Here is a 15,342-nt window from a genome sequence, read left to right on the forward strand (position 1 = left end):
AGTAAGAGAAATTAACTTCTTTAAAAAGAAGAACCATTCACAACAACTTATACTAAAATTCAGATTGGTGCGGAATTTCCTTCCCAATTTTTCTTTCCAAAATGGCTTCACTTTTGGTTTTGGATACAGTTAAAGACTAAAATATGTATTATTGATTGTCCCTGTGGGATATCTTGTACCCTGGAGTCACTTGCATACCGTTCTTGTGCCTATGCTGCTACCCACCCACTCATCTATGGGTGCTGCTCAATATATAGACCACAACTTCTTTGTGGCCTTGACTCTCTATCCATTTGACATGAGTCTTTTTTATTTCAAAGGGGGATTTAATGTTCTACAAATAAACTTATCTCCTTGCATTTACCCTGTAATAAACAAATACTCCTTAATATTTTTAAATGGGTCTTTGGAGGAAATTGACTTCTATCATGCATACCAAATTATTTCTCTGCTATATTGCTGATTAATTTTGGTTACAGCTTGCTTGAAGGCCTTTAAACATAAATCCCAATTTCACACTTTTGGTTTTCCTGTGCTCTGGGAGAAAGATGTTTCTATATTGAAGAACCCCCTTTCCCCAAAAAAAGATTACATTGGGGTAAGAATAATATAGAACAAGTTTGTTAAAATGTGTCTCACAGTGATCAAACTGATGATGATCCCAATGAAGTTAGAAAATTACAGTTCATTTAATTTTTTTTCCAAACTTTTCTTTCCCAGACCTGGTTCCGTTGTTCCTACAACTTTGTTTCAAGGGATTAAAACAATTAATCCAACGTTTCGAGGCTACTCCCAACAGGTAAACCTTTCTTAGTATTATCCAATATTATGACAATGAAGTGTCAAAGGTACAACTGCATGATTCAGGTAGATTAAATTGTCGGATTTAAAACTTCATAAAGTAGAAAAAAATATGTATTTAAACCAAGCGAATCATAAACTTTTAGTTTTTACCTTTCCATGCTTTAAATCTGTATCCCCTAAAACTCCTCTCTAACTTTTCTGAATCACAGACTTCTGTGCTGAATTGAGCTGAGAAACTGCTGAAACTCCATGATCCTTGTGAATGTCTCCTTTCTCAGGGACAAGCAGCAGAATGGTTAATAATAGAAACTTGTCACCTGAAGTAAAGTAGCTGGCATATAAGCTGTTCCAGAAAGTGACACAAAGGTCTTGCTAGGCAAACATAAAGAATATAATAGAGCAAACTTTTACCATATTAATTTACTGTTTGAATATTTTTAAGCTGAGTTGGTAGTATCTAGTTTCTTTGTTTAGACAATGAGCCCCACATCTTTTTCTTTTCTTTTGAATGTTACTTAAGTTGGTTTACAGCCTTATGGATACTGAATACTTGTGTCCTCCAGCTCTTGTGTAGGTAGTAACTACTTGTAGTGCACGGGCACTGGTGGTTATGTGACTGAATTATATTGTAGGTGCATTCTTCAAATCATCTTTAATGAAGTGTGTTCTAACATACCTATTCTACTGTTTAAAACATATTTTATTAAAATCCCTATTGTGGGGACCACATTCAATTTCTGGTCTTGTAATAAGAATCAGATCCTTAATAATTTTGTCAGATTCTCTGCATTGCAGTAGTTTATATTGGAAAACTTTGGTAATTCAGTATAATGAAGTTAGTATTAGTGAAATGGAGGGTTATATGTATTTTTGATATGCAAATACTGTCTGTGGTGTCAAGTAAGTGTCAAAATAGCAAACTTCAGAATTGTTGTAGATGCTTTTCATTATTACTGACATCCTGACTTTCCGTTGTGACCAGGGTATCCACAATTTATTCATGTATCTAAATGAAGAAATTAATTCACTAATATATGGAAAAATGGCAAAATCATCTGCAGCTTTATTAACGTACATTTCTTCTGGGAAATTTAGTCCTTGCAAGCTAAAATTTGGGATGAGCGTACTGTTCTGTACTCCCCTAAGTATTTAAGGGGAGACTCCAATGTTATTCCTCAACACATCACTGTAAGATACTCACTAGGTCTCATAGTGGCTGCTTAAACAAAGCAGTGTTAAAGTGACCTAGCTCTCTCACTGAGAGATTGGGGTCTCCCACAGCCAAATTTTATCAATTCCTGGTGGTCATCTTGTTCCCAATCAGGATTGCGAGACCAAGAGCCTTCACCCCTCTTCTCCCCCCCCCCCCCCCCCGCCCCATAAGCTGAATTTCAGCCATTGTATCTGTGACAGACTGACACTATCCTGTGATATCTTGGTAAAATCTTATGGAATTAAAATAAATTTGTATTTAAGTTAAACCTTATTGAATTAGGTTAAATACCTTTTGCAGTCCATTGTATTAAAAATTCAGTTGTGTATGTGTTGTTGTGGAATTGTATGTACTGTCTCTTGTAGGAGGGGATGCTAATGTAATTCCTTCATTATTAGCCCTTTGAGGCAACCCCACTGGAGAGATCTGCATATACTAGTTCAAACTGGATTCTCCAGGGCCCGACAGACAAAGACAGGATTTTTGGATAAATAGCCTGGTTTTAAATTTCAGGGACTCAGGGACTTCTTTCTGATCTAGTAAATATACGGGGCCCCAGGTCTGTGAAGGACCCCACTCCTTTGAGAAGGGTTGGGAAGTCTTAGCCTATGGAGGCCTTAACACGGGGTGCTAGCTCTGATCTGAGGCTGTTATGAACTTGTGACCGTTGAAAGACTGTTCCTGCCAGAGCCCATGTTAGAGTTGGGGTGATCTCTAACAAGCTTATGGGCTTGAGTGTAGGTTCTTTTTTTGTTTTAATATGTTTTCTCTGTAGTGCTTTTACCATGAGAATAAAATAAGCTTGCATAAAAAGAGCTGCTTGGTACTTATAACCATGGGCAGTCACACTTAAACATCTCTAGAAAGAAAGCAAGCAGGTCTGCTTTGGGCAGCCCGTCTCTGCTGAGGTTAACTAGGGCCCTACCAAATTCATGGCCATGAAAAATGCGTCACGGACTGTGAAAATTGGTCCCCCCCCACACAATGAAATTTGGTCTTTTGTGTGCTTTTACCCTATACTATACAGATTTCACAGGGGAGACCAGCATTTCTCAAATTGGGGGTCCTGACCCAAAGGTGAGCTGCAGGGGGGCGCAAGGTTATTTTAAGGGAGATTGTGGTATTGCCACCCATACATTTGCGCTGCTGCCTTCAGAGCTGGGTGGGTGGAGAGTGGCTGCTGCTGACTGAGGGCCCAGCTCTGCAGACAGCAGTGCAGAAGTAAGGGTGGTTTGGGGTGGCAATACCATACCATGCCATCCTTACTTCTGCGCTACTGCTGAAGGCAGCTCTGCCTTCAGAGCTGGGATCCCAGCCAGCTGCCCAGCTCTGAAGGCAGCACCGTCGCCAGCAGCAGTGCAGAAATAAGGGTAGCAGTACTGCAACCTCCCCTACAATATCCTTGCAACCTCTCCCCCTCCCCCCCCCAACTCCTTTTTGGGTGAGGATCCCTACAATTACAGCACTGTGAAATTTCAGATTTAAATAGCTGAAATCATTAAATTTATTATTTTTAGAATACTATGACCATGAAATTGACCAAAATGGACTGAATTTGGTGATGCCCTAGGAATAACATAGTGAAGGCAGGGAACTGTGCAGCCTGGAAATACCTCGGTCACATGGGAGTGAGTTGTTCTCCTCCCCAAAAGGCAATTGAGGGGGAGCTGGGAGTCTGAGGGTGGTGCCCTTGCTGGACCACTGAGGGGAAATACAGGTGCAATAGTCCTGAACTGCAACAGTATCTCTTCCCCTAAAAGAATTACCAGCCAGGGCAAACAGGTCTAAAAGTTTTAAATTTACATGTGTACAGATCATTGGGCTGAGGGAGAGTCCCGGAAACCAAACAGTGGTGACATTAATAAATTGTAAGCAAGTAACCAAATGATTATGTACCAAACTCCTCTTAAACCTACTACCACTGGACCAAAAGATACCCTCTTAATGAATTAGCTACCTGTACAACAAGAATAAACAATGGTTAAGAACAAAAATACTAGGAATTAATGAATGAAGATGGGAGCAGCAGAAGCCAGGAAGAGGTCAAACTTCTGCCCCCTTCCTGCTCTTATAAGAACAGCTGTGAGCTCAAACTGAAAGTAAGTCAGCAGTGCCATTGCCATGGTAGCTCACCCACTCCTTCCACAAGAAATTGCTGAGCTGTTAGAGTGTGAATCTACAACGTTCCCTTTGTTTCCTTCTCCGGTCCAGGCACAGCTGGAGGGCTGGGACAAATTAAACTTGAGTCTTTTGAAAGGTGCAAATGTTGTTTTCCTCACCAGTGTATGTAAGGTCCTGATTGGGTGTTGCAAAAAAAGTTTGAAAATCTTATATGATGAGGTTAGATTCCTTTATCGACAACCTCTGGTAGCTGCACAGCTAGGAGCTAACCAGGTACAGTACTTGGTTGTTGCTTGTATTAGGATGCACGTCATTGTGATGGTTCTTGGGGTACCCAGGACTGAGAGTTACCTTGTTACCCCCTGTCTCCAACCTGAGGGAGTTTCGCCCATGCTTGGCTGCTCCTTACCACCATTAGCCTTTCAGCCACTTGAACTCTTTCCCCTGGGCTATGCCAGCCCTGTCTACACCTTGCAGGTTAATAAAAGGTGCACCCCAATCCATTTGAATCAGTCCTCTGAGATATGCTGCCCTGGACACAGACTACCCACAGAAATCCCAGATCCTCTGCTCCCAAAAGTGCAGTGTGTCCCAGTTTACTAATTTTACCTTAAATCGCTGCTCCCATAAATCAGACAGACTTGTGAACCACTTGCAGTAAAACAAAAGTAGATATTTGTAAGCAAAGAATAAAGATTTAACTACAAAAATAGCTATAATACAAAACAAAATCAAAATGTGAAGCTGCATCTACATTTATTAATAAGTTACCTTTCCTAGCTAATAAAATAGGTTTCCTACTCCCCGATGTTAAGTCTGTTTCAGAACTTCACAGAAACCAGGATCAATTTTTCATGAGAATGCCTTGTTCCTCAAGATGTCTTCTCAGTGGCAAGATGCAGAGTACGCTTCCCTCCTTTGTGACAGGTTTCAGAGTAGCAGCCGTGTTAGTCTGTATTCGCAAAAAGAAAAGGAGTACTTGTGGCACCTTAGAGAGACTAACAAATTTATTTGAGCATAAGCTTTTGTGAGCTACAGATCACTTCATCAGATGGATTCAGTGGAAAATCACTGTAGCTCACGAAAGCTTATGCTCAAATAAATTTTAGTCTCTAAGGTGCCACAAGTACTCATTTTTTCTTTTTCCCTCCTTTGTGTTAGCCTGAAACAGTTTTTTGTTTCTGTTCATAGGGTGAACCCCTATCTTGTCATAATGTTTCTTTTTTACCTTCAAGTGGTTTTGATTGTTTGTAGTTGCCTCTGATGATTTTCCATTGAAAGCTTTGGTATTGAGCAAGGTTAAACAATTGAGCTCTGCATTGCATCAGTGGCAAAACAGTATGGGGTGGCAACTCGCTCCTGCTGAATAGGCTATCACTGAGACATTATCCTCTGGTGACTAACATTTACACCAAGTCCATAAAGCATACTTTCAACATACATATATGATTACTTAAATATTACCTATACATACACCATGCAGTGATTATGAATCTCAATGAGTTATGAGCTTTCTGTAGCTACCTTACATGTTACTTTTTATGGATAAACTGTAAAATATGTTTGGTGTAGTGACTTTGTCAAGCCTGAGTTAAGTGTTATTTGCAAAGAACAGGCAACCCTTTGCCAAGGAACCTCTGTCACAGAGACCACACAAGAAATATTTTAACAAGTAAAATATCCTGGCACAGAGTATCAGCTTTGTAATGAGTGAAAGTGTGAGAAGGAAAGTTGCCAAGTAAGACTCCTCGTGACATGGAATGGAATTCGTGTAGGAGGTTACAAAATCCAAAATGAAATATTATTTGGACTGACAGTTTAATTCTCTTTTGCACCCCAGACTGGACAGGAGGCATTTACTTTGTTTTTACTTCTTTGATTTAGTGGCCAGCTTTAGCTTTTTGTTATTTCATCTTGTTCTGACACCACTGTGTGCATATCTTCTAAATATAAAAGGGGATTATGTACCTTATTTTAAATTCCAGGATGCACAAGAATTCTTGCGTTGTTTAATGGATCTGCTTCATGAAGAGTTAAAGGAACCAGTCATGGAAATAGAAGATACCCACTCTACAAGTATAGAAGAGAGTATGGAAGAAGACAAGATCCAGTCAGATGTAGATTTCCAGTCCTGTGAATCTTGTGGTAGCAGTGATAAGGCAGAAAATGAGGCTGGTTCCAGACCCTTCTCAGAGGACTATGCAGAGACTACTACGTTAATTCAAGATGTTGAAAACCACTCCCTCACAACCAAAGATCGGCAGAAAGAAAAAACACCATGTAACAAGCTTAACCGGGCAAGTTCTATGGAGAACTTAAAAAAAGACACAAACACTGCTTCAGAAACTGCTGAATTTTTACATAATCCAGGAACAATCAAAGTACAAATACACAGCAGAATTTCAGGTGACTGTATGATCAGTTGCTAATGTGTAATTATAACAAAATCATAGTTGTAGCTGAAATGCATGTAAAAGTAAAAATGAGGGAAACCATTCTAGATGTATAACTTGTCATGTATCCCACGAGAGTAGATTGGTTTCTAAACTGGTGCTCAAATTCATTAATGTGGTACTTCGATTACATGTTTGTTTAATCCATTTTGAAGTCCAGTGACTATTTACCAACTATTCAAGTTTTGTAACAATTGAAAGACTTCAGATAACATTACAATTGGTGATTGCTTTTGAATTTTTTTGGTTCATCATTTCTGCTTTAACAGTTGCTGAATTAAAACTGAATTTTCTTATACACAAGTGTTTAATCAGTCGCCTACTGGTGTGCTAAAATGTAAGTTATCTAACTGTTTTGCAGTTCAACCTGAAGCAAAACTTTACTGTTGGAAAAATTCGGCTGTGCAGTAATACAAATTTCTGTTGCAGACTACATCAGTGATGTCCACATGACTGATCTGTCAGGACCGCAAAGCCCTCCCTCAAACGAAGGAGTGAATACACGTTTATCAACCTCTCCTCCAAAATCAGGCTCATTATGGTCTGGATTGGCACCTGCACACAAAAAAGGTATAAGCTTCTTTTTCTCCTTGCATTACATTGCTCATAAGTGTGCCATTCGTTTTTGCCCTTTTTTGCGGGGGGAAGAGGGTGTATTTAATATTGACACTATATGCTGCCAGGCCTCTACTTAGAGAGTTGACACCGTGCTAATGGGATACGGAGCTTCTCATGATTTTCTACATCACTGTCTCTTTTCGCTTTATTGGAGAATGGTGTGTCACTACCAGTCATTATAAGCAGTTGTGTATCCATAGCACTTCCTGCCTCTCCAGTTGTTTTTGTCTCCTTGCTCTTGAAGCATGGAGCAATATTTTTCTTGATCTTTCTTTATAGCACCTGATTGGAGAAATGGAGGTGGCGGGAAGAATGCTCATAGAAGGAAAAAAGTTGTGTTTTTAGAGGAGAATCTGGAAAGGAGCCCATTGGGTACTCAAGAGAGAGGCTTCTTGTGGGAACAAGGCATCAGTTGAGTCTCCCCAGAGTGAAAGAGCTCATGCCTGTTCCTACTGCTGTAGGCAAGTTCACCCATTGTAGCAGTCCTAATTTCTGCTACCCACACAGAGTGGTGGAGAGTCTGTTTAGGCTGCTTCCATTCTACAGTCTACTCATCAGTAATTGGTCAGCACCTAAAAGGGCTAGGCTCTCACTGCCTGCAGGGTTGGCTCTGACACAGTGCTCCTTTTCCATTACTGTAGTCTCCCAGCACCAGGGATATGTTTTTATAGCAGTTTCTTCTGTCTCCACAAAAGGTTCCCCCACTTTGTACCCTGGCTGCATCTCTCTCTGTGGTCCCTTTATAGAGTTGACACCAAAATGCAAGTCCTCCAGCAGGGGCAGTTCTATCTTACTCCACTCCTCGAGCTTCCTGATCCCTTTCTTTCCTCTGGATGAACCTATGAACAGCTTGGTGGAGAAGTGATCTGAAGTCCCATTCTAGCAGATCTTCTCTCCACCATCTGTCACAGCTTTAACTCCAAGGGACCCCGAGCATGCTCAGATTCCAGGCAGCCTACTCAAAGCATTAGGAAGTTGATTGTGGTCTCAACCAAACTTCCAGAAATTCCCATTCTGACAGGCTTGCTGTTCCCTCATCTGTGGCAGAGGTGGTCAGCCTAATAGCCGGCCTTTCTCCGGCCATCAGCAGGAGTCTGAGCAATTTCAATGGAAAGCCACTCTGGTACTCTGCTTCATTATACTTCCTTTCCTTTGCTGAGGATCTGGACAACAGTGGTGTTTCAGACATGGCCCAGAGGGGATGCCTGCATCCCCCTTTTGGGATTGTTGCCAATGTGCAAGACTCTAGATATAGTGTGGTAATTCATTGATGTAAATTGTTCCATAATAATCCATGGTTTTGAGTTTGCCGCATAATTGCGCTTCAGCAATTATTCATGAATGCTCAGATTTTGAAGATTTATTTATTTATGGTTGTGAAGAAAACCTTCATACAGTGATGCCTGCTATATTTGGCAAAGAGCGAAAGACCACAGCTCTCAAAGAGATGTTAACTGACCCATTCCTGTTGATGGTATGTCAGCACTGAAGTCTAACAAGAATAATTTAAATGGCAACATTGTTTCACTCCTGGTCAGCTCTCCAGAAATATCAATCTAATGCCATAATTGTGTGTAGTGGAAGATATGGGGCAGATTGCAGTGAGGCTCGTGTCGAAGTTTGCTGGAGTGGGGAATGAGAAATTCATTCTTCCTCACTCAGATTTAAAGTTACCTCCATCTTTGTCCAGAGTGGAAATAATAGAGATCTGTCCCCTGCCCTGTACCAAAAGTCTCAACTGCCTCCTGATTGCCAAAAGCAGAACTGTCTCCTGTGCCTTCCTGACTCTCACAAGGCCAAACCGTCCCCTACCCAGAAGCCAATACCTCTGTTTCCCCCTCCAACTACATCTGTCATGCAATTATGCATTTTCAGTATGGAAATCTCTGGCAAATTGAAAATGTGAAGTGTTCTAAAACAGTTTAATATAAAAATACATGACTGAAGGATACTTTACTGGGACCAGGAAGTGGGCATTGCTGCATAACTCATGGGTTCCTGCAAAATGCACATCTAAAGTACCACATGAAAAGAGGACTTGCTAGTGAGATTTCTTGCTTGCTGGCTTTTCTTCCTGCCAGTATTCTCTCTTCAGATCCAAACTCTTCCCTTTTCCAAGCCTATTTCAGCTAGCAATGAGGCAGGGAGGCAATTTCAGTTACATGAGACAGCAGGCACTCAAAGGTATTTGCCTAGGGGCCATCCAGTTAGGGTATGGAGTTCTTTTGTCTATGAGGCAGCCTTGGGGAGATGCATCCCTGTGGGGGAGGTCTGTATGGAGCTGTTTGTTTACCTTTTCACTGTTTTTGGCCCCACACTTTGCTGTTCCTTATTTGTATTGGCAACTAGCAAATCAGCAGGTCCACTGCCAAGACTCCTACAGGAGGAGTTTTGGGGACCTTAGTCTGTTGGGTAGGGTACTGCAAGAGCATTTGCAGTCTATATCTTGTATGATGCTTCTAGGTTTTAGTCTCTAATGTAGGGGGGCCAGGAGACTGTTTTTGAAGGGTTTTTTGTACTCCAGAGAAGCAGCTATTATTCATCTAATACAGATCACAACTTGAAATTATTTATACTTGATTTCCAGATCTGTTGGGGAAAATCCCTCTGAGAGCTTTAGAGACTGCTCCACTTAGGCAGTCTCAGCAGGGGGCAGGTTTTCTATTTTTCAGTCAGTCTGCTTTTTAAATTCTGTATCTATCACTGACTCATCCCAGTTTGGCCCAGCATAATCAGTGCCTCAGCATTTCAAGTCTGTATCAGTTGAGTCCTTTGGACCAAGATATGTTGAAGACTCCCTGCAAAACTGTTACGGTCAAATGAGGCTAGCATATGCTCTCAGATGTATGAACTTTATACTTTATAGTGAGAATATGCTTAAAATGGGCCTTAATCTGAGAGCAATACACTAAGGATTCTAAGATTGCCCCTCTAATAGTCTGAGTTTTACTTAACTTAAATGCTAGCCTTGGAAATTCCACTAGGAAAGAGAGAAGGATCAAGCATGGTTGTCTGTCTACCTTAATTCTACTAGGAACCCACAGGAACAATTGAGCCTAGGAGATATACTAATTCAGCCATAGCTGCCAGTAATTTGGCTGCCTGGTTCCGTAGGAGATGAGATAATGGGGAAAGGGAATTAGTTCTTTTATCTCAATCCTGAAAAGAGGTGGCACGTACTCATTTAATCCTGTCATTTTAAAAACGGATTCAGACAAAGCAGAATCAAAGGTTACACACTGTACTTTGAACCCTCTTTAACCATTTTTATTCTTGTCTTTTTATATTAGTTCCAACTGTATCTTCTCCAAAAAAGAAGAAACACAAGAAATACAGGAGTGTCATATCTGACATATTTGATGGGACCATCATAAGTTCAGTGCAGTGCCTGACTTGTGATAGGGTGAGTGTAGGGAGATGTTCTGACGTGAATGTGGTGTTCATTTTTATATTAAAATATACTAGTTAATTTCAGTCATTTTACCTTTACATGTGTAATCTTTCTCTTGGGATTTCTCTTGTGGCGGGCTCCCTGGGCATTCAAGCAAGGCTGCTGGCCCCTTTCTGAGTTCTGCAGCTGTTATGTCTCCTCAATTTAATTTTGTAGTCCCTAATAGTAACTGTTGCAACCCTTCTTTAATGTAGACTCTTGCCTCTCATTTGGGAATAGAAAGAACATAAGCCCAACTGAAACTCAACAAAATTGTGGGTGTTAGTTTGCAACCAAATTTTTTTTTCCAAGTGCAGCAAAGTTTTCATTTACCTTCCTCTTCCCTCCCACCATCCAGGAGGTTCCCACTATTGGTTATAAACTAGCTGAACAGCTATGTTACCTTGCTTAGACACACAGCAAGGTGTGTATGCAGGTGAAGGCCACAGTTCCTTTTCCTATGGTATTATGGCTAACCAAGGACTGTGGTGTCTACATGCTGTCACTCACAGATTGCTAATATCATTCAGAACTGCTCATTCAGTTATATGTTAAGCTATGAGGTGCATCTTTTCAATTCTTCTGTTTTTAAATAAGAATAAAGGATTTCTCCTCCCCCCCAACACACAGCCTTTGCCTGTGAAAAGCAGTTCACGGCAGAAGAAAGGAACCCAATATGGAGGAGGAATCTTTTATGTCTGCAACTTCATTTAGCAGACAAATCCAATCATGGTTTGCCTGACTTCCTAACACACACAACTTCCTCAAGGAAAAATTCCATGTAATATAAAATAGTCTAACTGCTACATTGGATTAGAAAAGGCAAGTCATTAAGTGTTTTTAATTATCTGGAATATAGAAAAGGGTAGCTAGTCATACTGTTTCAACAGCCTCATCATGCAAGTTAGGGCTGAGAAAATTCAGGTCTTGTTAAAAACATTTAAAATTAGATTTTTCAAAGTGGTTTGAAGTCCTAGTCTGCCTTATGAAGCTCAGCTTCCTGCTGGAAAGTATAATGTTCTTTAGTAAAAATGGCAGCGCCCACTGAAAAAAGCAAGTCCCGTTTCTTCATAGTGCCGCTTAAAAAGTAGCAAGTAATTAAAAAAACTTCTAAAAATGATTCTTAGCAAAAATTTACTTCTAAGTTGTTATAACAAACCACTTCAGTTTCCTTTAAAAATAGCCCCAAAAGTCAGAAGTGCTCATTCTTATTTGGAGGGGGAGGGCTGTTTCTAAGTAAAACACAATCAAAATAATTTGAATAACGTTTGGAAGAATTAGCACCCATGAGAGCCATCTGTGAAAAGCTCTTTACCACTAACATGACCACTACCATGGGATAAACCAGCGGGGGTTTATAAAAGAGCCATTGTTTCTACTTTAGCTATAAAAGAATTACCAGGTGCACTGTTCTTCCAAAGACTGGTTTTATGACCCAAATCCATTTAATTGATAATTGAGAGAGTGCCATCTAGTGGAATTTTAGGAGTAAAACACTGAGTCTTTTGTTAGCGGTCACTCTTTTGATCTAACTTCTCAAGATTATAAAATAAAGTAACAAAATACTGTAGTGTACTTTACAAAATTAGAATTAATTGCTTATTTCTTTTAACAAAAGCCTAATTTTCCTCCCTACTTCATTTTTTGCATAGGTGTCGGTTACCCTGGAGACTTTTCAGGATCTGTCATTGCCTATTCCAGGTAAGGAAGACCTTGCCAAACTGCATTCAGCAAGTCATCAGACTTCTCTAGTCAAGGCAGGGTCGTGTGGTGAAGCATATGCTCCCCAGGGGTGGATAGCATTTTTTGTGGAGTACTTTAAAAGGTAAGTGATTCTCTTTGTAGTGCTTAGATTTTAAAATTGCAGTTTCTGCTCTACTGGCAGAACATGTGTTGTGTTTTCTGTCAATGATGTTTCAGGTTTGTTGTCTCATGTGTTCCTAGCTGGTTTTGGGGTCCAACAGTAACCTTACAAGATTGTCTTGCTGCCTTTTTCGCCAGAGATGAGCTCAAGGGTAAGCCACTATTTCAAATACATATCTAATGTGCCTTCTTTTTAAAACAAGGTAAATAGATGAGGTATTTTACTTTTGCTTTTTTTTTTTTTAAATTGAACCAACGCAAACATCAGACTTTTTAAAATGTTCCTGGTCATAGGATCAACCTTTGTTGTTGTTTTTTTTTAATAAACCACTTTTGAAATGGATTTTGAAGCAAGAATTTTCCACATAAGTTTTCTTGGAATTATACAATAATTGAATTTCTCTTCATGAAATAAAATCAGATGAAGTTCAGGACATTTTCAATCTAAATTTGGGAATTTGCTCCTTCTCTTGCCTTTAAAATATGTACTGTTCCCTTTTATTTTAAAATGATTAAATCATCCAACATAGTCCAGAATATATTTTTAATGTTTGGGAGCATAAACCCTAAGAAAACCATATCATACATTTGCTCAGTGAAATGCTAAACTTTCTCTAGAGCAATCCAAAGTCTTCAGGCATGAACTGAAAACATTTAACCTGAAAAATAAATGATCCCTGAAATTACGATGACACAATCAAAGCAAGAGAAAAGTATAATAGCTATTGTAAATGGCAATTATCAATAAAGTATAGTGGATAGCTTGAAGAATAACTACTTGTGTTTAGAGAATAATGGTTGTGTTTCCCCCTCCTCCCCCCCAATATCTACAGGTGATAACATGTACAGTTGTGAAAAGTGTAAAAAGTAAGTCATCTTTTACCTTGCATTTGCTTTGATAAGCCTTGGTCTTGATCAGCACATTAATGTTGCTGCAAAAGTTTAATGTATGGAAATAAATGCAACATACAGTGACTTTCATAACGAGAATCCTGTACGTTTGGTACAAGGACATTTTTTGATGGGCAGCTCGTTGTTATGAGAGCTTGTACTATACCTCTAAAAAGTCTAGTAACAATGAAGGTGTGTCAGCCAGGAAGTGCTTTAGGGATGAGTCAACCATATTGGGATTGTGATGGGACCCCAGGGTGCAGCCTGGGACTGCTCTGTGGGACCACTGTGCCCCATTACCTCTCCAGCCTGGGCTATCTCTCTTAGTGCTTTGCTAGTGACAAGCAGTAAAACCCTCCAGGCACTGTTATCACTCAACACAACTGCATGTGGAGCCCCAAACCCAGCTAAATTGCATGAATGTTCCCAGAGCCACTCATAAACCACACAGAGAAAGGCACCAGCCAAATCCTCCCAGCTCCCAGCCTTGCACCTTGGGAATATACCGTCTTGCACTGTTCAAGACCTTTTCTTGAGCAGTGCAAGTTTATTAACTGGTTCACCTCTTGGAACAGAAATTGGACATACACCAGCCTTTGTGAACCTGAGCAGATTTACCAAGCACTTCAGGCAAACTCACTGGTAAAGGTAAACAGTAAAGCAAATTTATTGATTACAAAAGATAGATTATAAATAATAGGCAAAAAGTCAGTCACGAAAATAAAATAAAATATATAAGCACGCAGTCTAAGCCTTAACTCTCATCATACTTGACAGTATTTAGATCAAGCAATATTCTCACCCCCATTGGATCTTAGTCCTTAATATACAGGTTTGTCTCTTAAACCTGGGCCAGTCTCCTCTGTTGAAATCATCAGTCTTCTCAGCATCCTTGTTGCTTGCATAGGTGGGGGGAGGAGAAAAGGCAAAGCATGGGGCCTCGTGTTCTGTTTTATACCCTTACTCCATGTGCTTGGAGAACATAAGTCCAGGCATGTTTGATGGGCATTGCTGAGTCACAAGGTGAGGTTGAGCAATTTCTCTGGTGTGGCCTTGTGCAAGTGAGTCATTGCATTGTAGCTCCCTTGCTGGATAATGGCTGTTGATGGTTGTTCAACACCCGCCTGGGCGTTGGTTATCTCCCTTATAAAGAAATATATCATCTAAATGTATAGCAACCCTTTGTATTACTGTAAGATAAATCCTTAATTGTTAATGCAGTCTAAATTATGATATTTTATCAAAATAAAGGAATGAAACACTGTCAGACTCTTAACAGTTGTTGCTGTTATACATAACACTGTTTTCTTGTTCAAGCATCATTGTATAATTTAAATATTGTATGGGGACAGTAAAATACATATTAGCACTCCATTAAAATTATTTATTGATACTCTGCTGCGGTTAAATTTTCTTCAAGAATGAATTTATTTGACAAAAACTGGAATTCAGCTATAATTTGCTTTCACAAAGTCTAAAAGCTCAATCTTTTCCCCATACTAAGAAAATCCATTGGCTAGATAGAACTGGTAGGCATATACATAGTTACTGCTTTGAATTATTCAGTGGAACAGATTTTCTCTGCTTCAAGGTTTCATTATTCATATCACTTTGGCTTCAGTAAGCCTAGTCTGCATTCCAGAAATATTTCAGGTTTACTAATATAACGCACAACCCTAAGACTTCGTCGTCATGTTTTTGCTGAGTTGGCACAGGAGGTGAAACATTTATAGGACTAAATGTTTTTCTTCTTTGCTTAGGTTAAGAAATGGAGTGAAATTCTGCAAAGTGCAAAAATTTCCTGAGGTAATCACACGCATTTTAAAATGTTTCTTCTGCATGATCGGGAATGCGGCAAGGTTAATGAGTTGCATACAAAGTAGATTGTGTCTTACATGTTAAAAAATGTAGCAGCATGCTTGCAATCCTGAAAAAAACATGTTCGCGTC

At 39.8% G+C, this 15,342-nt stretch overlaps 1 protein-coding gene across 4 annotated transcripts in view; it reads left to right on the plus strand.

Moving 5' to 3' along the window:
- USP33 (ubiquitin specific peptidase 33) overlaps positions 1 to 15,342 on the plus strand; it is a 91,729-nt gene that overhangs the window by 51,962 nt on the left and 24,425 nt on the right. For 3 of the 4 annotated variants that reach the window (XM_074961483.1, XM_074961484.1, XM_074961487.1), the window contains exons 9-16: positions 721 to 799; positions 6,124 to 6,544; positions 7,021 to 7,161; positions 10,500 to 10,612; positions 12,292 to 12,464; positions 12,560 to 12,654; positions 13,336 to 13,369; positions 15,154 to 15,199. In XM_074961483.1, the coding sequence (XP_074817584.1) occupies positions 721 to 799; positions 6,124 to 6,544; positions 7,021 to 7,161; positions 10,500 to 10,612; positions 12,292 to 12,464; positions 12,560 to 12,654; positions 13,336 to 13,369; positions 15,154 to 15,199 (1,102 nt within the window). The remainder of the gene's footprint in view (positions 1 to 720; positions 800 to 6,123; positions 6,545 to 7,020; positions 7,162 to 10,499; positions 10,613 to 12,291; positions 12,465 to 12,559; positions 12,655 to 13,335; positions 13,370 to 15,153; positions 15,200 to 15,342) is intronic. The other variant, XM_074961486.1, reaches the window with a different exon arrangement.

Source organism: Natator depressus, chromosome 8, assembly GCF_965152275.1.
Source record: "Natator depressus isolate rNatDep1 chromosome 8, rNatDep2.hap1, whole genome shotgun sequence".
Lineage (NCBI taxonomy): Eukaryota > Metazoa > Chordata > Testudines > Cheloniidae > Natator > Natator depressus.